Source organism: Ovis canadensis, chromosome 23 (assembly GCF_042477335.2).
Source record: "Ovis canadensis isolate MfBH-ARS-UI-01 breed Bighorn chromosome 23, ARS-UI_OviCan_v2, whole genome shotgun sequence".
Classification (NCBI taxonomy): domain Eukaryota; kingdom Metazoa; phylum Chordata; class Mammalia; order Artiodactyla; family Bovidae; genus Ovis; species Ovis canadensis.
In genome coordinates this window covers 59098533-59126492 of record NC_091267.1, presented here as the reverse complement: position 1 = coordinate 59126492, position 27960 = coordinate 59098533, and the positions used below count along the sequence as shown (strand labels likewise).

Genomic DNA, 27960 nt, shown 5'->3' with positions numbered 1-27960 from the left:
TGAGCTGTGAGTATAATTTATTCATATTCTTATGTAGAAATTTATTATACAGGCAATAGAAAAGAATACAAATGCCCCCTAAGAAAATCAATAAAATATTTGCTAAAATCATTAGGATAATACTTAGTAACAAAAATAGCTTGAGAAAATGAATACTATTTAGACAACTTACAAGGTTTGAAACTGTTCCTGTTTGCAAGTCTGTGTGAGGGCATGGGAAGAGAGTCAGCCCGCGAGGGCTTCCGTGTGAACATGGAGACACGAAGAGGCTCTGGTTCACTTAGCCACGCCCAGGGTCTCCAGGGCTGGTGATCTTTGGTCTAGGCTTGCTTTTTTGTCTGTCCCCTCTGAACTCTTATTTCTCAAATTCCCTAACAAAAGAGATTTTTCAAACACTGAAATTTTAGTTTTTTCACAGAAATATACATGACTCTATGACAGTTGCAAAGTCATGGTTTCAGAAGGTCACAGGGTTTCTAAATTGAAACAGTGTTTTCCTGAGAAAATGAAGAGGTGAACTTTTCCCTAAAATAATTGTGGGTTTGCTTCCCTTTTGTTCCTATAGTTTGCACTGACTACTTCAAACTCAAAGAAGAAAAAACCTTTAGGATTCCAATTTCGCTTTCCAATCCTCTAAAATTCTGAAGCTTCCCACTGCTGTATTCAGCATGTTCGGTTATAGAACCTTTCCAGGACTGATAGCTTACACAAACAAAGCAAAACTGGAGACTTCTTTATCCATATTTCTTTTTGGTGGTTCATATACCATTGGTTTTTGAGTGAGAATATTGTTAAGTGTTTAGAAAATAGTGAGTTTTTTTAAAAGTAAGAATTAAGCAACTTCTAAGCACTCAGAAGCAATCTGACAGTAACTTTCAGGCTTTGTAATACATGACATCCTTAGATGAATTGAAAAATGTGGCTTTAAAGGGCCCTTGGATGTTGATGATTTGATATTTGATCTCCTGTTTTTGTGGCCTTTACAGAATCAATTGAGGGAATAAAGTGAAAATAGCTATGCTGAATATTTTAGAAAAATTTAACTTTTCTTTCTGATAAAGCCAGGAACTTCTCTTATTTCACCTCACTGAAAACAAATCCGTTCTCACAATAAAAAGATAATAAGCTACCTAAAAAAATCCTTTGCAATAACCAAGAAAAGTGACAATACAGAATAATTTTGATGGACGGGATCCCATTCTCCCTCCTGTAGCTCTGCCAGCCTGAAACAAACCCACCATCTCCTGTAAGAGAATGTCACACGCAGCGGACAGCGTGAAGGCCGTTCTGTTGAGGAACTGGGGAAGGAGCTCAGTGATGGGCTCTGTGATGTTGACCACAGCTATAATGAGTAACTTGCACTGATTTTAAATATGCCCAATGGCTTATCTGCAAATTCTAGGCTGACTTTGATTTTGTGACTGTGAATTCCATTCACTTAAGGCTTATAGAGATTGTAAGAGATTGGTTTTATAGAGATTAATTTTTAATTAATACTGTTAACATGTACAATCCAACACCAAGAATATCAATAAATATCAATAATTAGCTTTGGTCTTCCTCTTTCTGTTGGAACATTCTGACTCTATAAATATAGTACAGTCTTAGCGCCAGTGTCCCACTAGGGTTTAAAATTCCACAGCCAGAGGACATCACCTTGGTGTGTCTTGTCACTTGTTTAGGGATGTTCTGGAGTCTGAAGGAGATACAAAGTGAGCATAAGAATGGATCACTGATGGTTTAGTATGAAATTTGTTACTAGTAAAAACAACAGTTTTGAAGCTCTGGAAGTCAACTGGGGCAGCTCGTCAGAAATGGCTTGTGGCCACGGCTGTGGACGGGGGTTGCATTCACAAAGGGCCTTGAACCGTCCTTTTCGTGGACTGTAGGTAGAAGATGCGGTTTTCTTCAGGATAAGTGACTTTACTGATGGGCATCTTGTAGATGTTGGGGTTTTTTGTGGTCAGCAGGAGGAACAGTAGGGTGGCTAAACAGAAGGGCCAGGTACAAGATGGCAATCCGACCTGGACAAAGAGACAAGCCACACGTTTCTTTAAGATCCTGTTGGAAAGCTAACTTGCACAAAGCACAGGCTTTACACCACTGTCATTCAGCTCAGGAGATAACTCTCCGGAGGCGCGACTCTGGACTCTGCTTGTCCCCGTGGAGACTGAGTTTAAGATCTCAGGACATTCGGCTCCTAAAATGTCAGCATGCACTCCTTAGGGATGACGCGTGCCCTGCCCTCCCTCTTACACAGTCAGACTTCCTACAGCGGATGTGCAAAGACGATACTTAGCCTCTAGAGATGATACTTAGCAACCACCAATAGCTCCTGAGCACTCATCACGTCCATGAGGCTGTCTTTGATGAGTTCAGCTCTCTCTCCCCTTGGCCTCTGCCCAGACTAGGTCTTGGACTCTATTTGCTTTACTTCTTTTTGTTTCATCTCTCAAACAGACTCTAGACTCCTCTTTCTGTGCGTCCATGACAACTCAAGCAATTCTGAGCATACACCATGTACTTGATTAAGTTTGGCCCTGTAGAATTCACCCCCCCAACCCAGGTGTGATGGTACCCAAACTCGACTACATGTCAGAATCCTCTGGAAGAGTTTAAAAAAGACACAGATAACCAAGCATCATATAAGATCTACTCTACCAGAAATGCCAAGGTACAGGGCCCGAGGATCAGGATTTTTCACAGTCTCCCTAGCTGACTCCGTTCTGTAGCCTGCCCAATTCTGGCTCACAGGCCAAGGTCTGTGAACCTTTATTGGGGTGTGAAGGGCCCCCCAAGCTCTAAGGTATCCCATCATGCCTGTAACAGGGCTTTGACATTCCACCATAAAGGTAACTGTGTCTCCAGAAGGACCCTCCCAGGTCAGCTGCCCTCTGTGTTGCTGTGAAGAGGACTAGATGCGGCCCTGCCCCGCTGGCAGCCATGACCACGTCCATATGGATGGGGTTAGCAGGAACTGGCCTGGTATCACCTGCAGTGGTGGGTGAGGAAGAGAACTGAGGGGGCGGGCCCAGAGCAGCCGGGGGTACTGGGCTCCTCAGGGGAGGGGAAGGAGAAAGTCAAAGGGCTGGACACTACTGAAAAGGAAGGAGAAGTGGCCAGAGGCACTTAATAGGCGATGATTTTGCTTATTAAATAATTTAGGACAGGAGTCTGAAAAAGTCTTACTGATGACCGACTGGGCATTTTTTTTTAAAAAAGACTAAGGGTATGAAAAAGTCTTGGCTTAATTAAAAAGAAATCTGGATCTTTAGCCAACTATCCTTTTCCTTCCTTTTCTGATTTCTCAACCTCTACATAGTCCCAGGTTTCTGTTTAAGTAAAAGATATTCTAAAGTCAACTTCTTGACACTCAGAGTTAAAGTATGGACTTGATAATATACACACTAAGTTTCACTTCTTTAAGACAAACCATCTGATATTTTTAGCAAGCCTGGCGATTATAGTTTGGGCTAAGGTTTACTGTGATGCTGGAGGGGGAATGAAGACAGGTGGGTCCAGAAGGTGGACTACAGTGATTATCCATCAAGCATCCTGCCCTGGGACACCATTGAGGTGGACTTCAGGAGGGTTTCTGTATCATTGAAAACTGACCAATCAGGCTGATGAGAAAGTGAGATTAGAGCAAACTTACCACAGCCATCACGTGTGACATGCTGGCTCCCAGGTAGGCAGTGAACAGGGCTAGGAGAAAAAAAAAAAGGGAAAGAGAGAGCGCTTGGACTCCTTTCAATATAAATCCCTGGAATGTAAACTTGCGCGTTTCACCAGTGAGCCCAGCACCCTGGTTACAAGTCTGAGCTTAGAGTCAGCAGCTCTGGGTTTGCATCCAGGTTCTACCCCTTAGGAACTTGGAGCCTCCACTCAAAGCCCCCGTTTCCTCACCTGTACAAGGGGGTAATGGAAATCTCGCTCTCAAGAGTTGATGTGAGGGTGAAAGAGGGTAATCCTTGGGCTTAGTACACAGTAAGTACTCAAGAAAGGTAGCTCTTCTGTGGTATTATTTTTTTTGCTGTTATTGCTAATATAATACTTAAGGAAAAGGCCTTCCACAGTAAATACATTTCCCCATTATTTTACCCAAGCATAATTAAAATGGAACTTATGAATGTTCCTTGAGGTAACATACAATCTCACAGCATCTGAGATTCTCAGATCAATGGTTAGAAATCACAGTTTAAAAAAAAACATGGGATATGTATTTAGAAGAAATCAGCAGAAACTGAACACAGACCTAGGATTCCTCTTTGTATTAACATTTTCCCTAAAACCATTAAGGTCGGCATACATGTCAATGAGTTAACATCCTGTGTTTTTATTTACTTTGAGCATGAATTTTTAAGAGTAGGTAGTTTGAGGATATGTATGACCTTCAATGTAAAATAACAGAAACAAAGAGCTCAGCTAGCTAACTCTCAATTCTTGGGCCCAAGGAGACTCAGGGAAGCCCATAGGGTTCACAGAGACTGCCTGAAGAATGACCTTCTTATAATGGCCACATGGCCCACTGGGCCACCAACACTCACCATATGGTCCTCATGTCCATCAAGAAACACATCTGCCACTTTGGGGAGTTGGGTGGGGTAGTGGGAGAGACTCTATGATCTCTTACTTTACTATAGATTTCCATCCTTTCATTGATATTTTATCTTTTTATCCTGGTATTTTTTGTTCAATGTTATACCTAGTTCTTTCACATATGAATTGTCTCATGCTAACAGGAAAGGCTCATCTTTGGAAAAGGTCTGGGCTTCAAATCCCAGCTCTGCCATTTTGTTTGTTGGACAACAAGTCACTGAACTAGGAATCTAGTTTCATTGTCTGTAAAAAGGCAGCTGGAAGAGGTTCTTTACAGGGAGTTCAGTTCAGTTCAGTTCAGTTCAGTCACTCAGTCATGTCCGACCCTTTGCGACCCCATGAATCGCAGCACGCCAGGCCTCCCTGTCCATCACCAACTCCCAGAGTTCACTCAGACTCATGTCCATAGAGTTGGTGATACCATCGAGCCATCTCATCCTCTGTCGTCCCCTTCTCCTCCTGCCCCCAATCCCTCCCAGCATCAGAGTCTTTTCCAATGAGGCAACTCTTTGTATGAGGTGGCCAAAGATGACTCTTAAATGAAATTATGTATTTTCACAAGCAGCAGCTTTAAACTCATCTCTGTCATCATAGGAAGGAAGTACTACTCTGAGCAGAAGGGGTTGGAAGATTTTCTCTGCTTGGCTTAGATAATTTCATCCCCACCCTCCCCATCTAGTTCATTCATTCATTCAGGAAATATTCACTAGCCATTGGCTAAGTATGGAGACACCCTGTCCCTGCTCTCCTGAGCACCGGCTCTTTTATGACACTCCCCTGGGCACATGAGTCCTTACTGCATTTCTCTCCTAGGAGCACAGTAGCTTAATATCTATTAGCACCCTTTTGGTGCTCAAGTCTCATACTGATATGTTCTTTCAATTCCATGTTGCTTTTCTTTCTATAGTAAGAGTATCAGACTAGCTAATAGTTGTTGCCCATCATTAAGATGAGCTGAATTGGGCTGGGAAAGCCTTACAGTAGCGGTGAAGCTCTGGACATCATGATTTGGAGGTGATGCCCCTAACAGTGTGTTGAGTAGCTGAGGGAGAGAAAGGGCCCTCTGCTTCCCTCAGTCGAAGGGAAGACTGAATCCCAGTTCTTCATAGACAACATCCCTCCCCACAGACCTTCATATGAAAGTCCTACTACGAAAACACAACCTGTAAGAAGAGATCCAAAGTGTGTTTACAGTTTGCAGTGATAAAATAACAAAATTGAGGAGTTCTCTGGCTGTGCAATTTCTGACTTAGGGGCACAGGAAAGGCAGATATACCAGGCTTCTATCAGAGACTCCCATGTCTGCTTCCTGATAAAGCCACAGGAGTTAATAAAAGAGGAGCTCTATAATAAATGTCTTTATTTATTTACCTTGGCTGACAAGCTTGATCTTTTGTTTGGTGATATGGGCAGGCAGAAACTTGCTGTGTATTTTACTGTGAGATCTGCTTTACAAGAGGGACTGGAGGTCTGTCTCAAAAGTTTATGTCCAAAGATAAAAAAGACTGATGACTGTGCCCCATGTGGATGGAACAGCACTCCCACACACTGTCAGTGGCACGGCAAATTCATATGGCCTCTGTGGGGTGCATTTGGCATCTACTGAAAATAAGGGGAGCTAGGATTTTGGTACCAGTGTCTGGGCTCTTAACTAATTCTATACTGACTTAACCACTGTACTAATAAAGAAAATCTGGATCTATCCAAAGGAAGGTAGGTATAATAGATAAAATAAAGGCCCTCAAAGATGTCTACGTCCTGATCCCCAGAACTTGTGATATGTTACCTTACATGGCAAAAGGGACTTTGCGGCTATGATTAAGTTAAAGATTTTGAGATAGGGGATTATCCTTAGCCAAGTAGGTCCAATGTAATCATGAGGTCCTTATAAGAAAGAGGCAGGAAATTTCTATCTAGGGAGTAGGATGAAGTGTTTTCACCTGCTTTATACTCTTCTGTATTGATTGAAGTTTTGTTTGTTTTATACAACAGTCCTATACTACCATAAAATTACAGAGAGAAAATAATGACAATATCTCAGCTTTGGGAAACACATTTGTAAACATCTTTGTCTTCTCCTTTTCCATGATCTGTGAAAAGACCTTCATAGACCTTATCAGCAGAGAAGGCAATGGCACCCCCACTCCAGTACTCTTGCCTGGAAAATCCCATGGACGGAGGAGCCTGGAAGGCTGCGGTCCATGGGGTCGCTGAGGGTTGGAGACTGAGCGACTTCACTTCCACTTTTCACTTTCATGCATTGGAGAAGGAAATGGCAAGCACTCCCGTGTTCTTGCCTGGATAATCCCAGGGACAGGGGAGCCTGGTGGGCTGCCGTCTATGTGGTTGCACAGAGTCGGACACGACTGAAGTGACTTAGCAGCAGCAGCAGCAGACCTTATCAGCAGCTTCTGTGACCAAGACAGTTTTTGCTTGATCTTTAAGGATGTGCTCAGGCTGTCCATACACCGGCCCAGACCATGCTCTGCAACAGCTGGAATTCCTCCTCTTACTTTTTAGGACTTACAGAAAAGCCACGCTTTCTAGAAGGTGCTTTTGGATGATTCTGAATTGTAGTTTCCCCCAGGGACTCCTGGCCTGTGAGTCTCTTGGTTCTGCATCCTGTGGTCCCCACGGGCTTCTCTCTCTTCCTTGCCTGGCTTCTGCTCTCTGTACACAGGAGCCAGCTAGGATCTCAAGCTTCTGAACCCCTAGCTCCTCCTAGTACTGTCTGGATTGTACTACGAATGCTTAGTACATATTTTCTACTACTACCAATAGAGAAAAAATAATGGTTTGCACCTGAGGGAACGGTTTGAAACCTCAGACCCATCTTGGAATAAAAGAGTTTACCCCAGGTGAGCTCAGGAGGCCACATAATCTGTCTCTACTTTTCTCCTTTGCCCTGAGCTTGTAAACAAGTAAGTGAGCAAAAGGTTTTGACATGGCTAGTAGGTGAAACAGTTATGTAACTATAAAGAAATCGACAAAATAACACGTGAATGGCAACTCCAGAGCATCTGAGTTCTGTTAATCTTGCTACAGCATCAGATAATCAAAATTGAATAAAGCCTTAGAGATCCTTGGTCCTATCCCACATCCTGCCCAATGCAAGAACTCACTCCAAATCTTGCCTGACATGTCGCCCACCATGTTAATAATGGCTGGATTGATTAATGGTGGTAAATCCAGCCATTATTGGATTAATGATGATAAATCATCATTCACGGTGATAAATTGTCCAACTAATGATTGATTAGTTTGGTGATAAACTGAATCTTGGCAAATATTTCCATGAGATTACAGAAATTCTTGCCTGTTCCAGTATCCTTCCATCCCTTTGTCTCCCAGGAAGGATCATTCCTTTCATTCTGGCATATTATCTTACATACTTTTAACTTGTGTTGAATTAGGGATGCTGGAAGCTATGGGTGAATAAGCCCACCCTTGCAATGGTCTGGGAAATGTGTTAGCTTTTCAAATCTGAAGCACTTGAGGTCTGTTTTTACCTAAGGGCTTGAATGGTACTGAAGGAAGGGAGAGTAGTGTAGTGGGAGTAACTCTGGAAGTTGTTAGCAAGTATGGACTCTGCGTTTACATCTACCCCTAATGGATGCCTTATAGTGCATCACTTTCTCTGCTCTTAGAACTCCAACAGTAAAACGAGAAGGATGCTGTGGAGCTTGCCAGAACCCTTCTAGCTCTGACAGGCTGAGTCTGGCCTGGAGATCAGAAAGGATTAATATTACAGGTCTCAAAATGTGGTCCCCAGAGGAATAGCATCAGCACCACCTGGCACCCTGTTAAAAATGCAAGCTCCTCCCTTGCCTCCCTGGCCGGCTCTAACTGACAATGAGTCTGGGACTGGGGCTGGGCCCCAGAAATCTGGATTTTAACAAGGCTTCCAAGAGATTCTGATGTTTGCTCCAGTTTGAGAGCAGCCATATTAATGTGATTCTCTAAGGGCCCATTAATACCACCAGACTTACCAGGAGAACTGACTATATTTAGCTTGTTTCCTTTCAGTTTCTTGGGTCAATTAGTATGAAGAACACAGGACAAGTTGTTTGTATCCCCACCAAATACACATTGTAAAATGGTTAATATGACCCAGCAGGCTCTCCAGTCTTCAACATGAGCAATGAGGTAGGCAGAGCAGACCCGGGTCTCCCTGAGAGGGGAGGCCCATTGCCCTGGTCACACACTTAGCAGGTATCAGGGGTTCAAACTAGAACTCCAGCTCTAGTTCCTCACACAGTCCTTTCTTATTGTTTGACCTGGATTTTGATACCATAGTCACGAGCAGCTTTCCCCGAGTTCAGGGAATACTCACCACAGGCAAGAGCCAGGAGGTGGGTTTGCCAGGTGAGTGCCATGAACATTCCTCCAATTGCAATGCAAGCTAGAGAGCTGTTGAAACCCCAGAGTCCAGCGTAGATGTTCTCAAATGGAGCTGAAAGACTGAGTCCTGTTAGGGAAGAAAGGAGGGGTCAGAGCTTTGGACTAAAGGCAGGGTGTTCTGGAAGGAGCCTGGAGATGGGGAAGGCATCCGAGAACTCCCATTGGTCCCTTGGAAGCAGACCTTCAAGAAAGGTCTGGAATGTAGAAGATGCCTGAGACAGTAGTGGGGCGGAGGCAGTGCTCAGTATCTGGGAGCAAGTGTGACACTCACCTGCTATTATCCCCAGCAAGGACCCAATCGCAGCGTGCAGGCACATGAGTGGGGAGGAGAGGAGGATGGCGCCTAGGAAGATGCCCCCTGCCCACGGATTATCGCAGCCATATATCTGACCCACACCCACAGGCAGGGACTTCAGCAACTGCGGAAACGATTTAGAAAACACGGCCATTAAAACGACTGGACAGAAACCCATAGGACACCCACAAACACAGAGCAATGACATTTTGGATTTAGCATATCTTATCTTTCAAGATCTGAGTTACTAACATTTGTAATTCTCTCTTGCTCTACAGAAAAGTCTCAGTCGCTTTATCCCCAGAGATCCAGCAGCCCTCCCTGCTGCATGCTGGGCCCTCCTCCAGATCCCTTCGCTCGCTGGCTCTGTGGCCCACACTGACACCTGGTTTTGGTCGCTGATAAGCTCCCCATGTAGTGTCCCTGCTCCCCACTATGAGGATCAGCCACACCTCCCAGCGAGGACGGTAGAGACCACCTCTTACACTTCTATTCTCAACTCTCCATCAATTCTGAGGCCAATACATCAATGCATCTCAATGGTCAATAGAAGTATTATTACTCCCTTGCAATTCAGCTTTTAGTGCTATGGTCAGAGACCCAAAGTCAGATTATCTTATCAACAGCTCAGAAGCAATTACTGGCAGGTTCATGAATCAGGACCATATTTACATTTCTGTTGCTAGTGAGAACATTCATTAATTAAATCAAATGTTTTATTTTTTAAAATTTATTTATAATTTTATCTTAAAATTAATTAAAATTCTTTTAATTTATTTTTTATCTTTTTTTTTAAAGCACATATTAATTTAAACCAAGATAGCTTGTTCCAGTTATCAACAACTGTTAGTTGTTAGAACACAAAAATATATTTAAATGTCCTAATTATAGCTTTCTGGCTGAGTTCTGAACTCAGATAATGTGTTCACAGAATGGGAGTTCTTAGGAAGAAGGCACAAGGTTTGATTCAAGCTAACAAATGGTTTAAATTAAAATAGCTATGTAGGGTTAATAGCTTCTGTATTGGGCAGTTTTAGATAGTTCAACTAATGCTATTTTTTTCATGGGAAATCCTGATAAATTTTTTATTTTCCTTCTGAATTATTTCCAAATATTGCCATTCATTTTCTGTACAAAAGTTAAAGAAAACGCTATTTGAACTCCTCACGCTTTGACTGCCCAGCAAAGAGGACAGCAAAGGGGTTTGATAACCTGATAGCAGGAAAGACAGTCTCTTGACACTTAAAAACTGTAAGGTTGGTCTTCTTCTGATTTCAAGTGTTTTCTTTATTTTTTAATACTTGAGAAAACTTAGACAAATTTATTAAATAAACACCAATACAAAGAGCTGGAATTTGATTTGGGTCAACCAGGCTTTTAAAAAATAGTGCTATCCCTATACATATTTATAGTGAGATACACAGCCGAAGCCTTTGACTGTGTGGATCACAATAAACTGTGGAAAATTATGAAAGAAATGGGAATACCAGACCACATGTCCTGCCTCTTGAGAAATTTGTATGCAGGTCAGGAAGCAACAGTTAGAACTGGACATGGAACAACAGACTGGTTCCAAATAGGAAAAGGAGTACGTCAAGGCTGTATATTGTCACCCTGCTTATTTAACTTCTATGCAGAGTACATCATGAGAAACGCTGGACTGGAAGAAACACAAGCTGGAATCAAGATTGCGGGAGAAATATCAATAACCTCAGATATGCAGATGACACCACCCTAATGGCAGAAAGTGAAGAGGAACTAAAAAGCCTCTTGATGAAAGTGAAAGAGGAGAGTGAAAATGTGGGCTTAAAACTCAACATTCAGAAAACGAATATCATGGCATCTGGTCCCATCACTTCATGGGAAATAGATGGGGAGACAGTGGAAAGAGTGTCAGACTTTATTTTGGGGGACTCCAAAATCACTGCAGATGGTGACTGCAGCCATGAAATTAAAAGACACTTACTCCTTGGAAGAAAAGTTATGACCAACGTAGACAGCATATTCAAAAGCAGAGACATTACTTTGCCGACTAAGGTCCGTCTACTTAAGGCTATGGTTTTTCCAGTAGTCATGTATGGATGTGAGAGTTGGACTGTGAAGAAAGCTGAGCGCCGAAGAACTGATGCTTTTGAACTGTGGTGTTGGAGAAGACTCTTGAGAGTCCCTTGGACTGCAAGGAGATCCAACCAGTCCATTCTGAAGGAGAGCGGCCCTGGGATTTCTTTGGAGGGAATGACGTTAAAGCTGAAACTCCAGTACTTTGGCCACTTCATGTGAAGAGTTGACTCATTGGAAAAGACTCTGATGCTGGGAGGGATTGGGGGCAGGAGGAGAAAGGGACGACAGAGGATGAGATGGCTGGATGGCATCACTGACTCGATGGATGCGACTCTGAGTGAACTCCGGGAGATGATGATGGACAGGGAGGCCTGGTGTGTTGCGATTCATGGGGTCACAAAGAGTTGGACACGACTGAGCGACTGAACTGAACTGAACTGAACACAGCATACATCCTAGGAGAGTGGTTCTCAAACTCTGGCCCACATCACTATTTGGGGAACTTGTTAAAACAGATTCCTAGACTCCACCCCAATGATTATGATTTAGGGAGTCTGAGATGGAACTTGTATTAACATTTAAAAAACAATGATTCTGATACCCCTAAAGCTCAAGAAATCTGAATTACTGTACACATTTTAGGAGATCCACCATAAGGAAAAGCAAAATAGAGGTTCTCTGATGGGATCTGACAGTGAGCAACCAGTTCTTTTGATTGGGGAAGGTAGGTCAGGGAGGACAGAACCTCAGGCTGCAGGCCCCTGCTTCAAGGGCTGGCCCCCATCAGATACCCGCCCCTCCAAAATAAGGGCAAAGTTTGAAACAATGTGACAGGATTCCAGTGGAACTACACTCTGGAGTTAGCACTGCAGGTGTTAGGAAAAAAGGAGGAAAAGTTAGTTTTGACCATGTAGTCCTTTGAAAAAGTCCCTTAGAATACAAAGATTTGGAGTAGAATGAATAAGCTCTTAGATGGCGAGAGAAAGTGCAAGGCTGCTCCAGAGCTGAGTCTCTGCAAGGTCTGATGTCCACCAACAATTAACCAGGAAGTGTCTTCCAGAGCCCAGGGGAGGTGGGCACGGGACATAAGAAGACAGTGTATCTTACCTGCAGGGCACTGAGGTCAGGCCAGGTGACGTTGGGAACTGAGGTGACAGGTGTGACCAAGGTACTTGGGAAAAATGGATTGAAGTGTCCCGTGGCAGAAAGGTACATTGACAAGGCCATATTGAAGGGCAGAGTGAAGACAGGGAGGTCCCATTTGCTCAACACGGAGTTCAATGCACTTGAGAAAATTGGACTAAAAACAACAACAGAATAGAATGGAAGAGTATGCATGTGACAAGCCACAATGATAAACTGAATATCTATACTATAGAGGGGCTTTTTTTTCATTAGCTAACATGTTCCTAAAGTGTTGTGTTGGCAAAATTTTGACAGGGGAAAAAAAAACTCAAACCCAAACACACCTGGAATAAATCCTGTCACTGAATAATTCTTATGTAAAGTAAAAAGTCAACTCTCAGCTTATTTCGCTTGTGGAAAATCATGCTATGGGGTTGCTCACAATGAGTTATAAATCTAGGTTTAAAAATAGTTTTGAAGTATTTAAGACAGATGAAAAAAATATTGTCTAAGCAGTTAAAGCCCCTGTATAAACTACTTGACCACATGCCCTTCCCTCCCCACCAGATGCAGCCTCAGTCTTCAACTTAGTACTCGAGGAAGAAGACTGTAAACTCAGGAGGGCAGAGGTTTAAGTCCTTGAGCAGTTGAACTGTGACCTTGGGCAAGGAGGTACCTCAGGTTCCTTGCCTGTAAACTGGGATATTGGATTAGATGGTCTCTGGGCCCTTTTTGTTCCCTCACTTGTGGACTCAAACAAGGAGCCATCGCTTTGAAGTTAGAACCCCAGGTTTCCTGAACTCAGGGGAGAGGGAGTGGGTGACCCTGTGCAGTGACACCTCTGGTCCTTGAGCCTGGTCTTCGGAACAGGTGGGAAGTTTCTCCTGAGGAGGCTGGCTGTGCCAGTTGGTTCTCCTGCACGCACCTGTGGCTGCAGCCAGGGTGGGCACACTGTCCACGGTTGGCTGTGTCTATGTAGCCACATGTCTCGTGTGTGTGGATGCTAGCATTTTATATTTTGAATATATGATAGTAAGAAGGAAATGCTTGCTTAAAAAAATGATTTAAGACAGTGTCAATATAGAAACTAGTTTGAAGGACTTAGAGTTAAAAAAAGCATTGAATTTAGTAAATAATTGTTTTGAGGGGGACAGGGGCAGATGGGTAAGGGGAGTTATGTAGGGACGGTGGTTCTGAGTGTGGTCCCTGGATCAGCCACATCAGCACCACCTGGGAACTTGCTGAGATCCAGATTCTCAGGCCCCATCCCAGATAAACTGAATCAGGAAGCCTCAGGGAGGGAGCAGTAGTCCATGTTTTAACTGGCCCTGTAGGTGGTCCTGATAGTGTGCGTGTTTGAGGACTCCTGATGGTGGGGAGTGGTTCTCAACTTTGGTTGTACTTTAGAATCCTCCAAGAGCCTTCAAAACTCCCAGTGTCCTGGAAACTCCCCAAACCAATTACATCAGAATGTTGCTGTAGGAGGTGGGGCGATGAGGTGTGAGGGGAAGCCGCATGCATCAGTATGTTTGAACGCTTCCTGTTTCCAATAGATATATCCTGAATCTAAGTAAGAAAGATAGTTTTCTAGAAATTGCCTTATTATACATAAAATTTACCACTTAAACCATTTTAAGGCGTTCAGTTTAGTGGTATGAAGTATGTTTATACTGTTATACAGCCATCACCACCATCTGTTCACAGAATATTTCTCATCTTACAAAACAGAAACCCCGTGCTCACTAAGTATAACTCCCCCCAACCCACTCCTGCCCCTTATACGTTTTTTTTTTTTTTCAAAAAGGCATTTTGAAAACCAGGTACAACTTACCAAGTCATGGACATAGCAGATACAGGGAATAACAGCCACCAGAAATAATTTCCCTTGTCTGAATAGATCGCCATGAGGATCCCCACCAGGGTGGCGTTGTAGCCCTGGAGCCCTGCTGTGATGGCGGACCTGTGGGCAAGAGGCACAGCTTGGACACCTCCCGGGTGGATGTTGGCTGAACGTGCCCATGAATATCACTTGTAACTTCCAGGTAATATTTACATTTGAAAAAGAGATTATATTTAGGGTTTTATTGCAAAGTCTCTAGAAACCGAATACTAATAAAAGCATGCAACAGTAAAATACACGTGGGTAAAATACAAATGTGCAAATAGAACAACGCCTACAGAGGCAGCATAGCTAAGGAGCGGAGAGAAGGAATCAGCAAGCCAACACAGCCGGTTTCCTTCCAGCCTTTCCTTCCAAAATTTATCATTTCTTTTGAATCATTAGGGTCTCTGACTTGAATAGAGCTTTTATTTGAAACTCTTCCCTAAGTCTGGTTTCCTTGCTGAGAGGTGTAAGATTCTTGAAATGTAAATTCAGTTCCACAGTGTCTTTGATTTTATCAACACAAGTCTTCCAGCTTAGAATATATTTTCATCTTCTTCCACTTTGTTGTTTCCAGATATACATTTCCAAATTATTACAAAGAAAAACAATCCCTTTTACTTGGCAAATTATTCCATTCAACTATATGCATCTTTAGCGCCTAGTTTTTTTTCTTGGGTCCCTTTCTTCCCAGTATTTAACCTCACTTCCAAATGTTGTCCTATGGATTAAGTTTCTACTCTTGGCCAAAATGGTACCTTTTCACAACTGGGGACTAAAATTTATCTCTCTGGAAGCTGAATTAACCTTTTCACTGTCCAGGAAGAATGAATTTGCTAAACTAAGCATGGAACTAAGATATAATGGGATTAGTGGAATTATTAAGCCACTAAAACTTTTCCTGAATTCATATGCATTTTTTTGCCCAAATAAAATGCTGATGATAAATAATTGATCGATCATTAAAGTAGACCCCCTTGGACTGTAGGGTCTTATAGCTTAGTTATTATTTACAAGAATTACTTATAGCTTAGTTCTGGTCCCATGTATTGCCAAAAGGATCTGGCTGCTTATTCGGATACTCTGAATAAGAGGCTATAAATGATTTCCTGACTGATGACTAAAGGCAAATATAAAGCATTCTGTGGAATAAAGGTTGATTCTCCAGGGAGGGTGGAGCTTTATCACTATTGCCCAGAGTCACTGGTTGGCTCCTGTGTTCTCAAGCAAGAAGCAGAGGCTTGGAGGGACATTCCTACCTGTCCTGATTGAGTAACAGGGCCGTCAGGGTGGAGACCACTGTTCCCACACAGCCATTGAGAGCACACCAGGGATTCTGGACCAGGAGTCCCACCAGAATCAGGATTCCACTGATGGGGTTGCTGACAAACACCACTTGAGATATCCCCCGAAGAACCCAGTCAACGAACTGGAGAGCCTGGGGTTTGTCTGGAAGAGATGAGATGGGCAGAGCTAAGGAAATGGTGGGGCAAATGGGGCTCACCATCCCGAGTCTCCTTCCCAAGCCTACCCTGAGCAAAATCCCCTCTGAACAAGGTGAGGCTAACTTTGGATATTCCTTGAAACTTTTTCTCTGAACTCTTTCCCCTTTAGTGACCCCAAGATCCCTGAAATTATCCAGATCTGCTTTAGTGACACCCAGATCCTCTTTCTGCTCAGTCCACAATGCCCATACTAGAACTCCAGTACCAGAAAGCATTGAATGGATTTATTTAGTGTGCTTAGAAGTTTATACCCTTAAGCAAAAGGAAGAATTACCAAGAGTAAAATTTCAGTTTTTAAGCACGAAAATTTCAAGGTGGAACTAGATGTCTTCCTCTGACATGAACAGGACCACTGTCTCCATTAGAAAGAAAAAAAATGGAAGAAGTTCTCAGGTTAGAAGATAAAAAGTTTTTAAAAATGGAAAGAAAAATGATGGAAGATAGGGGAGTATAAATAAAGATTTGAGCAGAAGAACCAGCAAACCATTTCCACCAATGCTACTTCTCCAAGGTGGCGTAGATACCTTTAAGCCAGTTGGCAAATTCTTTCATGTCACCAGTGATATAGCCAAGTGCCTTGGGGAGGCGTCTTCTGCCTTGACCTTGTGGAGCCTGATTTCCACCCTGGTCCAGTTTAACTGCAGTGGGGTTGTCATCCATGGATGTCTCTTCTGGCTCCTTGAGGGAAGAATGGAGCTCATGAACATCTTAATGTAGAACCCTTTGGACTGGCCAGTGTGAGGCCTGACCACAGCAGCCACACAGGATGAGTTGGAAGGCACTTCGTCTGGACCATGACAATCCCACGGAACTAAGAAAGCACCATTTTCCTCTTGAAATATTGTCAGGAAGATTATTGTCAAAACCCAAGCCCCGGACTACTTTTGTCATCACTGGTTTTAATGTCACCATGAGAAGGTTCTGGCCTTTAATTTCATAAGGTTCAGCTTCTAGCTCAATGAATATTTACTGAGCACCTATATCCTACACTCAAAGAGTTCAGTCTAGTGGGAAAAAATGAAAAATAGTTAATTTCAACATAATGAGTTAGAAAATGATACAGAAATAGCTACAATCAAGTACTTAAGCTTTTTGCTCCAATGAAAGGAGCCAGATGTCAAGTTACAAAATGATGCTTGCTAATGCAGACCAACCAGCTACTTTCTAAGACAAGCAGCCATTTTAGTTTCAGTTTTTATTTCACAAAAACAGGCTTTGTTTTAAAAGTTTGAAAAAGGAGAAATGTTTACAAGACAGTTTGTGTGTGTTGACATAGCCTAAGAACTGCGCCCTTCCCTGCCACAGAAATATTCACTCTCCAAATCAGAGATTACGTCCTGACTATGTCCTCACATCAGGCAGCTGCTTCATATATTCTTAATTTTTTAAATTTGTTATTTAAGTGTTTAAATAACACTTAAGTGTTTAAGTGTTTAAATGAGCAAAATCATTAAATAAATGAAATGTGCAAATCAACATAAATATGGGACTATACATTTATATACATAGTATATACATTATATACATTATATATAGTATATTCACTAAAATATTGAGAATTTGGGCTATATCATTAAAAAATATAATTTACTAAATCTAAACTAGAAAAAAAAAGACTGGCAAAATAATCTTCCACAAAGATGTAGAAAATGGAAAAAGTGGAAGTGGGCTAGCTGTTGAAAACCAAAGAATTACAACTTAAGAACTGTACACTGTGAGAGTGTACAGGGCATACTTATAGTAAGCATGCCTCAGGGAAATACTAGCAGTATGACCACGACTTGTGCTCACTACAAGACTCTTCGCTTCTCATGTTGAGTGTGCAATAACAAAGCATAAGCATCATCAGAATATTGTACCCTGTAGACAAAACTGAAGGTTTCATGGTGCTGATGGTAGATATTAAAGAGGACCAGTGATGTCATCCCAGACGTAGGCAAAGGGAGAAAGACCATGGCAAAACCACTTGGAGTCTGCAAGAAAAGCCAAGAGCACAGCCAGGCCAGTGTGCAGAAGGGAAACACCCAAACCGTCAGACCCCAGGAGGCACAAGTGTGGAATGCTGAAGCCACAGGCACCTAAGACATGACCAAGGAAATACCCAAAACCCTTGCGGTTAAACCAACTCGTCTTCTCCCTGCAACCAGGCTGTGAATAAGGGTTTCTCATGCCTATTTTTGGTCTCACTGTTCTTCCATTTACCATACCCAACAAAAATCTATTAAGGCCCAATTAACAGGTAATAAAAGGTATGACTTTTAAAGTTTTTATTTTTTGCAATTCTGATTTCAGTTTTGGCTTCTATTAATCCCAGTACAAAAATCCACGTAACTCATTTTTTATTGAGTCACAATTGTACCTCAATTGTATTATTTCGCTGCCAAATAACCATCCTACTTTTAAAAAATGGCCAGCAATTCCACAAAGTAGAAGCTGTTCATGCAATGCATTCTAGACCAAAGTCATTTTGGTTTGGCAAAATAGTGATAGAAACCAGCATTTGTGAGACTTCCAATGAACCTTTGCATTGAGAGATTCTTAAACTGAAAACTGCAGGACAGGTACCAAAACTGAGTCTATGTGGAGCTCAGCCGGCCCGAAGTTAAACAACGCAAACCTTTTGAATTATTAAGAAATTATGAAAAATTTGGGTTCTATTTCATAATCTAACTGATAGCTATCATTTATTTTCATTTATCTCTCTTTAAACATCGTAACTGAAGATATTGCTTGGTAAGCCCTTTCCTTGGCTATCGTGACCCCATTCTCAAAGTCGCACATCCTATGAGAGGCATCAGGCTCCAGTCCAGGCAATGACAAGAAATTGCCTTGCGTTTCTGTAACTGGGTAGATCCAGCTCTACAGAGGTAGCACTGAATGAAAACATGAAAGTGGGCGTTTTCCATTAAGTACGGAAGCAACTAGGTACGTGGGTTATCCCAGGGTGGACAAATTCGTGTTCTCAAAATTCCCAGCATTTATTTATTTATTTTAGAGGGTTTTCAATACATCATCACCTCAGAGATTTTGGAGATACAGATATGAAACCTGATATTCTAACTGGCCAGACACGATTGAGAACCTGACTGGCCAGAGTTCCCTGGCCAGCCACCCAAAGTTGGATAAAGATTGAACCATTGATCTGAATCTTTGGCCCAGCATACAGAAGACTTGCTGTGCTTTGTCTTTCTAGTATCCATATACTGGGGTGGGTGGTAGGGCTACCATGTAATAGAGGGATAGATCTTCTCATGAGTTGATTCCCCTGGGAATCATTTATTCTGGACTGAACACTATAGAACTCTGGGAACCCTGATTACTCGTTCCAGAACTCAGGCATGAGAACTGGTCGTGAGAAACCAGTAGCTTAACAGTTGTGGTTCACCCCAGGATTTAATCATGCTACACTCTTTGTATTTCTTTAGGGAACTTTAAAAGTCTACATATCCTAATTGGGTAGGCAATACAAGGTGATGAAGCAGGAACTAAGTTCAAACTTCTCGAATTTAAGTAGGTCATTAAATTTCACCTGAAAAGACAGGACAAGAAAATATAAGGAATGAACTCTATAAAATAGCAGCAAGATAAATAAAAATCCCCAGAATACTTTTCCCTTGCTTTTCCATGGTTGTCAAAACTCTGCAGCACAAAGGTCCAACATCTAAACCAAGACGAGTGTCGTGTGAGTTTCTGGACCAAGACCCCTGCGCATCAGGCTCAGCCCAAGCTGCACCGCTCAGCAGACCATGAGGACCCCACTTCCCAGGCTCGGTTCAGAAAAGACACAGCAGAATCGCACAGACAGAAGCTGTACAAAGGTAGCATACCTGTTCTGCCGGCCCCTGGATCAGGGCCAAGTTTAGCCAGGGGAAGCCTCTGTGCGCTGCCTCACCAGCTTTTTTTCCAAAAGGGCCCCTCCAAAGAGGACCAGGATAGGCGTCATCAGCAGCGCCAATCAAAGACCGTCCATTCATCCTTCCTTTCTTTCCATACACGACAAAGGGCAAAAACACGTGAATCAGCAGAAATCGTGCCCTGCCTGTGATGTGAAATGCAGGGTAGAGCTCTTTTAGGGGATTCCTGGGGAGAGGAGACCTCAACAAAGAAGGCAGACTTCTCCATCAGCTAGAGCTCCATCAGCAGAGACGATGAGCTGACTGCAGACACCGAATGTTCCTTTTACTTCGCTTAAAACAGAAGAAAAAACTGGCAAGCCATCCCGCATAGAGACCCACGTATGGATCTTGAACTGCTGTGTTTCTCCACTGGCTGGAAGCTGACAGGTCTGAAGCCTGTTCCAGAGGGAGTGGTGTGCTTCAGGCTCTGAAACACTTCAGGTGAACTCTTAGGGCTCCATCTCGGAGGATGGAGCCACGATTTCCTTCAGCCTTGATCTTTACAAACGTGAGAAGAAGCCCTGGTATGGGCTCTATTTTCTGTAATAAGATGCTGGCCACACTTGTGCAGCAAAAGCCCAGTCTAAGGGACTTCTAAATGGCATTATTTTCCTTCTATCTGAATAAGAATTGGTAAAAATCAGAATCACCTTGTTAATAATAAACAATTCATAGTTATATTCAGCAGGTGTGGCAACTTTTTGTTTCCCTTAAAAAAAAAAAAACTTCCATTATATCCAAGGATAGCATTCCTCCTTTAGAAGTTCCAGAAAAGTCATATGTTTGGTATTTATTTTTTTCTTCCTCTTTAATTACTTTCTTCCATTGGCTTGGTTTGAAATCTGAAAACTTAACACTCTGCTAGAGTGTTTCAGAAAAATCCATAATTGTGGAAAACTTTACTGACATGCCTTTGGAAAAAGTTGTGTGTGTGTGTATGTTTAGCCATGGTTAAACAATCTGGCTAACACCAAACAGGTGGGTTGCATCATGCATATTTTTGACAAAGAGCAACATTAAGAGACCCAACAATAGGGCTCTCATATTTAGTTTAAAAAACAAAAAGAAAGAATGAAAGAAAAAGAAAAGAGACAGGCAAGACTGTCACATTCCCCTGTCACGTTTCCCCACCACCAAAATCACTCATGTCTCGGAGAATGACATCCTTGAGCTCAACATCAATATTTTCTAAGAGCCAAGAGAGAGAAGACGTTGGGAGAGCATATAGTTCAAGCCTTCATTTTACAGAGGAAAAAACTGGAGTCCAAAATTTGGGCCATCCGTGTTCACTCGGCAGATCAGCCTTATGGAACAGGTAAGCCCTGGTGGCTCTTTGTCCTCCAGGCTGGAACCATACACACTGATGTCCCCAAGGGGGGTGTTAGGGCTCAGTAACATAGTGGACACAGCCTGTCTTCATGGCCTCCCTGATGTAACCCTGGGGAGGGGGGATGTTGAACAACAGCAAAGGTTGTTTCACCCCATGTCCTTGCCAGAAGCAGTGACTCTTCTGATAAACAAACATCTCACCATGCCCCAAAATAAGCCTCATTCCCTGTATCACAGACATCCACAACAAGGCCTGTGTGTGTTGAAGCTAACATCCCGAGAATATTCTAGAAGCTACACCCAGTGAGCTTACAATAAAAGTCAGAAAGCACTTTTTATAGCCCAGATCACTTAGTGCCACAAAGCAGGACTCATCATTCTGAAATATCAAGATTTCAGTTTAACAACATTTCTTATAGGAAATACAACTCATTCTATCAGCATATATTAGAAATTTGTATAATTAGAGAGCTCGGAGAGTCTTTAACTTCTATGCCTCAAGTATCACTTTTAAAAATAATGCAAAGTTTTGGACGTAGATATGGAAGAAAGCATACAGACATTCATGCTCTATCATCATTAGGAGACTTCAGCACTGACATTTATGTGATACTTACAGAACTCGTTATGTTAGGCAGTTTTTGAATCTAAGCTGTGGGAAGTGCTCAGCCTTCTCTAAAACTGTAATGAGAAACAAAGAAAATGCTGTCAGGTATCCTGTCTCCCACTTAAAACACTCTCTCCTTGGAACACACTCCCTTTGAAGCCTTGAGATCTAAATTCCACAGCAGAAAGTGTAGCTGAAAAGAAGTTGCCAAATTTGTGCTTGCAGTGTGACTCGTTCTCCCAAAGAGTATTCCAGGGTCCTCCCTCCAGCATGACGGTACATGCAGGGTGATTTGGAAAACTGTACTTGGAAAGGGCCATTCCCAATCCCCCCCACCTTTTTTTTGAGTCGTATTGATAGATCTCCAATTTTACTTCTTTCAAGATCACAGCCTCAAACTCCTATGCTCCGTCGGTGAGCTCAGAGTCCTTTAGCACCTCCAGTGGACTCCTTGCTGAAACCCTCTTGCACGCGGAGCTCTGGTGCCGGTCTGCCCTGCTGCAGAAACTATGAACCAAGACAGCTTTCAAGCATCCAGGAAGAAGCCTGTGATTTGGGTAAATGGTTTGCTAGTCTACCAGAATTCTAATTTTGTGCTTTTACTCAGTTCCAATCATCTGAAACATATATCTCCATTAAAAAGAGAAAAATTAGAGAAGTCTAAGGAGACAGCCCTCCCACCATGAACAGTTGTAAATGAGCAGACACAGAGGAGTACTCACACAGCAGCTGGCTTCCCCGGCAGAAGGCGCTGGCTGATAAAGCCCCGCTGGGCTCTATTAAAAGGGAGGTGCTTAGGAGGAGGGTGCTGGGGGAGGGCCCCAAAGCTTTTATACTCAGGACCCACTCTGCATATCTGTGCATCTGGCTGTCTCCTCCCACTCCAGGCACAGGTCCAAAGCACTGCCGAGGAGCGGGCCCCCTGTCCTGTACCTTCTGTGTGTCTGTCTCTGTTCTTGACTTGGTGCCAGCAACTTTGCCATCGTTTCTGGGGCTTCCCAGGTCTTCGTCCAGCAACAGTCCTGCTCGAGCTCATGGTTATCTTCCCCTTGCAGTTTCCTCTGGAGCCTACCCTCACCCTGGGATGTTCTGGGGAAGACGCGTAACTAAAAAGGATCAATAGAGTGTCACTTCAACTGAAAATAGAGAGACAGGTTGCTGCACTGCAGACTTTGGAGTTAAGTGGTAGTTCCCGGGTAGAATGTTCTCTTAGACTTGATGTGGTTTCTGCTCAGGTGTAGGAATCCAGGAAAGTTCTGTGGGGTGTGGGGTGAGTGTGGGGAGAACCCGGGTCCACAAAGTGTTCTCTGGAAACCAACCTGCCCTTTTCCCCAGTGAGGAGGGAAACAAAAATATAAATGTCGTCCTGGAATGCCCCTCTTTCCAGGTGAGAGTCCCAGGACAAACTCTGCTGCCTTTAAAAGCCAGGAGGCAAATATTCTATAGCAGAGATATCTAAAATTCAAGTGAAAAATTGCTTTCTTCATTTTTTCCTTAAATTTCAATTTTGCGGCCTGTTTTGAGATCACGAACAGAAGTGACGTGAACTGTGGTATGCTTCTGGGAGCACACAATTTTGAAAAAATGAAAACCCCACAGAAAGCTGTGCAGGTGTCAGTGGGGCCTCCTGCCTGCCTGGATAAGCTGATAGCCCTTGTCAGGGAGGCTGCCAGTAACTCTCTGGCTCCACCCGCTGGACACCAGCCAAACCACAGCTCTCCTTGCTTTCCCGGGGATTCCCTCCCTCTCAGTGTCCCCGGAGGCTCAATGTGTGTATCTGGGGCCTGGGAGAAAAACTACAAGCCCAAGTTCATGGCCAGAATTTTGAGGTTCAGGTAAATCTCCTGCCAACATTTTCTTCCTGGTAAAAATTCCTCGGGTTACGCTGAAGGGGAAAAATGAATCATAAGAGGAGACAGATTGACAGCCTGGTACAGAAGCGAAAGGAATCACACTAGTGTTTCTGTGAGCTCTTTATGCAAATGGGCTACAATCCCTGACGGGGATAATAGTAGTAATAGTGATAGTTACAATAATTATTGGAATTGGACTAATGGCTGGGCATTCACTCTGTGTGCTGAGCGCTGAATCCATGTTAGTCATTTAACCATCACAAAAGTCCTATGAGGTTAATGCCATCATTCCCATTTTGCAGAGAAGCAAACAGAATCTGCCTGCAATGCAAGACACCTGGGTTCCAACCCTGGGTTGGGAAGGTCCCCTGGAGGACAGAATGGCTTACCCACTCCAATATTCTTGCCTGGAGAATTCCACAGACAGAAGAGCCTGGTGGGCCACAGTCTATGGCATCACAAAGGGTCGGACGTGACTGAGTAGCTAACAGAAACAGGCTCACAGAATTTAATCACTTGTCCTAAGTTTAACATCAAGGTTCATACTTTGTACCCTAGCATCATCCAGTATTTCCAGCTTCTGCCCATTGCTTGCTTTTCTTCAATTCACTAATTAACTCAATGAACTCAAGCATCAACATGTATCTCTAGACCTCAGCCTGAAGCCACCTCCACTTGGCCCCTAGGCCGCCTGCTGCCTCAGTGGCCTGAGTGGGCTGGTCAGGGGTGGAGGGTGTTTACTGAGTCTGAAGTCTTGTGGAACCAACTCCTCCCCACCCTTCCTCTCTGCCCTCTCCCCTGGTCCTTGCAAAGACACACCTTAAATACTGGTTACAAAACACAGCCGTGTTGCATGGTCTGACTAGGAAGAACAAAGCACGTGGGATTCCCAGTCAGGCAGACCTGAGTTTGAATCCTGGCTTCGTCCCCGTGTGCCCTGAGGTACGTCACCATCCCTGGCCCTCAGATTTCTCACTGTAAAATTGAATAAAGTGACTCCTTTGTAACGTCGTGATGAAGTTTTGCAACCGCGTTTGTAAATCTCTGTACCCGACGCATGGAAGGGCACCATTCCAATATCTGCCCTTCTCAGTCTGGGTTGGTTGATCCTTGAGGATTCCTGAAGGGTCCCTGTTCCCAGCCTGAATCAGGAGAAAAGGCTTCTTGGCTCTGACATCCGAAGGGGTGTAGTTATGAGTGCGGAGACAATTGTTCAGCAAGAACCATGAGGTGGGCAGGTGGCAGCCACATTTCCTCACTGCAAGACCCCCAAGATGCCAGAGTCTTTCCAGGTGGCTATGGCTTTGGAGAGAATCCTGCATTGGATGTTAGAGGGATAACCAGGCGCCCAAGAACAAGTGCATACAAAGGTTTCTCGGTGCTTCTGCACGCGTGCTCCATTGCTCAGTCCTGTATGACTCTTTACGACCCCGTGGACTGTTGCCCATCAGGCTCCTTTGTCCATGGAATTTTCTAGATAAGAATACTGGAGTGGCTTGCCATTTCCTTCTCCAAAAGCGCTTCATGACCCAGGGGTCGAACCCACGTCTCCTGCATTGGCAGGTGGGTTCTTTACCACTGACCCACCTGGGAGGCCCCAGGTACTTTCAAATAGCCCTAATTTCACAATTTCATGACTTCTCAGCCCCTCCTGGTATCATTCATTGAGTGTTGGGGCACTGACGTTGTTTCCCTTCCCGAGCCCCACCTGAGCCTCTCCTCACCGAGCCCCTCTCCTGGTCCTGTAACCCTCTGTCTGCCTCAATCCTCTTTGGCTTTCTCCATCGAGTCTCTGCCCCTGGAGGCTCCCTCTCTCCCTGCCCACCTTGTCCATGCCCACTTCTCTTCCCTCTGCCCGTCCGCACTGCGCTCCTGGGAGCTGCAAACAGGCGTGTCCATGTTCCTCTCACAGTGGTCACCGCCCCCCACCAGCCCAGCCCTGTGACAGCTCTGCTATTGTCTTTTATTTTAAGCATGTATTCTATGGTGTGCAGTCCTGCCTGGGCTGGAGAATACTAGTAATTCTTTTTTTTTTTAATTGATATCAGATCTCTTTCTTTCCAGAAAGGTTTTGAGGAAGTTTATAAAAATAGACGTAACAGGAAATAAGAGCTAGATGAGGAAATGGGGAAGAAGAAAGAACAAAAACTATGGACAATAACAATTTAAATATTTTCCTAGCATGTCTTGCATTTTTAGGTATTTTAAAATATGTATTTTCCTGACTTAGAAATTATTCCAGGTTGCTGCTGGATGTTGATTTATCTGCAACCAATTTGGTATTACAAATAATTTGCACCACAGGTGTCACGGGGCAGGGGCTACACAGGAATTCTGCAGGAGAGGAACCGGCAGAGGGCTCTTCTGAATCCTGAGCAGGGCCTTTCTAGATGGGAGAGAAAGTGCTAAAGAAAAAGCAGACAGACTTCTCTTCCTATCCTGCCGACCAACACCGCCCCCACCCCCCCCCCCCGCCCCCCTCACAGAGAAGCAAAGACCACAAGCTGAGTACAGAAAGTCCCTCTGCACCGTGTTCTGGGACCACAGTGTTTGGTTTGGTAAACAGTCAGACAAACAGGCTTCAGACAAGAGCCAGACCCCCCACTGACCCAGAACGCCTTTCAAGGGGACACTTTGTGGCAAGAATTCCTGAGACGTGGAGCCAAGTGGGCTTAAAGTGCACAATTGCTACCCGCTGCACTGCCTGTCCTGGCCAGGGGAGCTTGGGGATGGGTGATGGCAGGAGGCACCGAGGTGCCTACATGTTTGCTCTTAAACAATGCTGTTGTGCAATTATTCAGCTCCACTGAGTATCTGGTTGTCTGTCCTGCACGCAGCAGAAGCATGAGAAAACCTCATGGGGATCTACCTGTGACTTTTATCAGATCCCTTCTGTCAGTGCGTCACTTTCCTTCCAGCTCCTAAACTCAGGCTAGTGTCAGGAGCATCGTGTAGACCCTCTGGTATCCCCAGCCAGCACCTAAGGTTGTGCACTGCACAAATGCACCGAGTCAAAAGGGGCACCATTGACATTCAAGACCTTCATGTGTTTTCTGCAACAAAACTCCGATAGACGGCAGCAAAATGTTCCGATGAAAGGAATGCTGGGGTGCCTTTGCATGTAGCGGTCTTACTGGTAAGCAGTGACCTTGCTGGTGCTTTTATTTCTTCAGAATTAAAAAAAATAATACTTTCCCAAAGAGGGACAATAGGAAAAAGGGTAGGAGGACAGTATTTTCAACCTCTTTAGACCAAATAGAAAGAAGGGACTGCAGTGTTGAGGAAAATGAGGGTTGGGCACTGGCATGGCCCTGTCTCCCTGGCCGTCTCTTGAGAGTGATTTATAATCATCAGATTGCCTCCTGACTATTAAAGATATTGGCCAAGAAGAAAAGGGGGATGGCCTGGCCAAAAGCATTGCCAATGAGGCTCTCTGAGCCAGTGGGCTCTTGGCAAAGACATCAGCCACTAGGGGTGGGTAGGATGGGCTGAGGTCCACTCTCAGCCAGGCACCGGGATGGAGGCTACTCCCTAGGGAGCCTTGAGGAGAGAGCTGGCATTCGTGTAGTCAAGAAGTTGCAACAACTGGGTAGATACGCTAAAGTAAGGCTCCTCTCTGGAGCCGAGGAGGTGGCAGCTGGCTCAGGCTCCTCACAGTTGCCCTAACTGGAGGCTTAGTGTCTGCTGGCTATACAGTGTTGCAGCTCAGCCTGATTTAAAGATCAGAAACGTTTCCTATTATTATCCACTGCCTCTCACCCACTGGCTGCCAAGATTTAGAGAAGGATTCCAAGTCTCTTAGCCCTCATCCCTCCTCCCATTCCTCTTGTCTCTTCTATTCCTGCTGTTGGCACCTGCCAAGGCTGGGGTGGGGGCCAAAGGCAGAGGGACCTTGAGGGCACACTATTCAACTACCTGTCCAATCAGCTGGCTTAAAGTTGGACCACACTGCATTCTCAATCTCTTGAATTGCTAAATTGAGCTGTCATAGCATAAGTCATATTCCACTGGCCACAGACTTGTATCAGGGTCTTAGTAATCCTATAATAACATTGGCATAGGACATGCAGTTGTTCTGGGATTGTACGACAGACATGGGAAGGATTTTCATGCACCTCTGAGATTGTCCCGTTGTTAAACAAAAAACTTGAGTTCATGTTTTATTCAAAACCAAAATTAAACCCAGTGGAAAAATACTTTTGTATTTTTTGACCCACATCTCTTATTCAGTTCAGTTCAGTTTAGTCACTCAGTCGTGTCCGACTGTTTGCGACCCCAAGAATCACAGCACGCCAGGCCTCCCTGTCCATCACCAACTCCCGGAGCTCGCTCAGACTCACATCCATCAAATCAGTGATGCCATCCAGCCATCTCATCCTCTGTCGTCCCCTTCTCCTCCTGCCCCCA

General features: G+C 43.9%; 1 protein-coding gene across 5 annotated transcripts; it reads right to left on the bottom strand.

Annotated features, from left to right (window-relative positions):
- Positions 1–22570, bottom strand: SLC14A1 (solute carrier family 14 member 1 (Kidd blood group)). 5 transcript variants are annotated; one of them, XM_069569058.1, is made up of 11 exons: positions 22423–22507; positions 21711–21774; positions 19696–19907; positions 16393–16546; positions 15623–15812; positions 14313–14441; positions 12464–12656; positions 9272–9419; positions 8933–9067; positions 3656–3705; positions 1–2024 (listed from the first exon to the last, which is right to left on the bottom strand). In XM_069569058.1, the coding sequence occupies exons 3-11, from the start codon at positions 19840–19842 to the stop codon at positions 1851–1853; spliced, it is 1320 nt and encodes a 439-aa protein (XP_069425159.1). In that variant the 5' UTR covers positions 19843–19907; positions 21711–21774; positions 22423–22507; the 3' UTR covers positions 1–1850. The 5 variants fall into 5 exon arrangements, with proteins under 5 accessions (XP_069425159.1, XP_069425162.1, XP_069425161.1 ...); XM_069569061.1 differs by having other exon boundaries at positions 1–1696; positions 22423–22504; XM_069569060.1 differs by having other exon boundaries at positions 19696–19851; positions 22423–22504.
- Positions 22571–27960: the final 5390 nt, after the last annotated feature.

Excerpts from the sequence above, each read along its gene's own strand:
- SLC14A1 (XM_069569058.1), bottom strand. The coding sequence starts at position 19,842 with ATGAATGGACGGTCTTTGATTGGCGCTGCTGATGACGCCTATCCTGGT. Across the intron at positions 14,442-15,622 it reads CTGTTACTCAATCAGGACAG|GTCCGCCATCACAGCAGGGC; the intron begins GTAGGAATGTCC and ends TCTTGCCCACAG. Across the intron at positions 9,068-9,271 it reads CTTGCTGGGGATAATAGCAG|GACTCAGTCTTTCAGCTCCA; the intron begins GTGAGTGTCACA and ends CTTCCCTAACAG.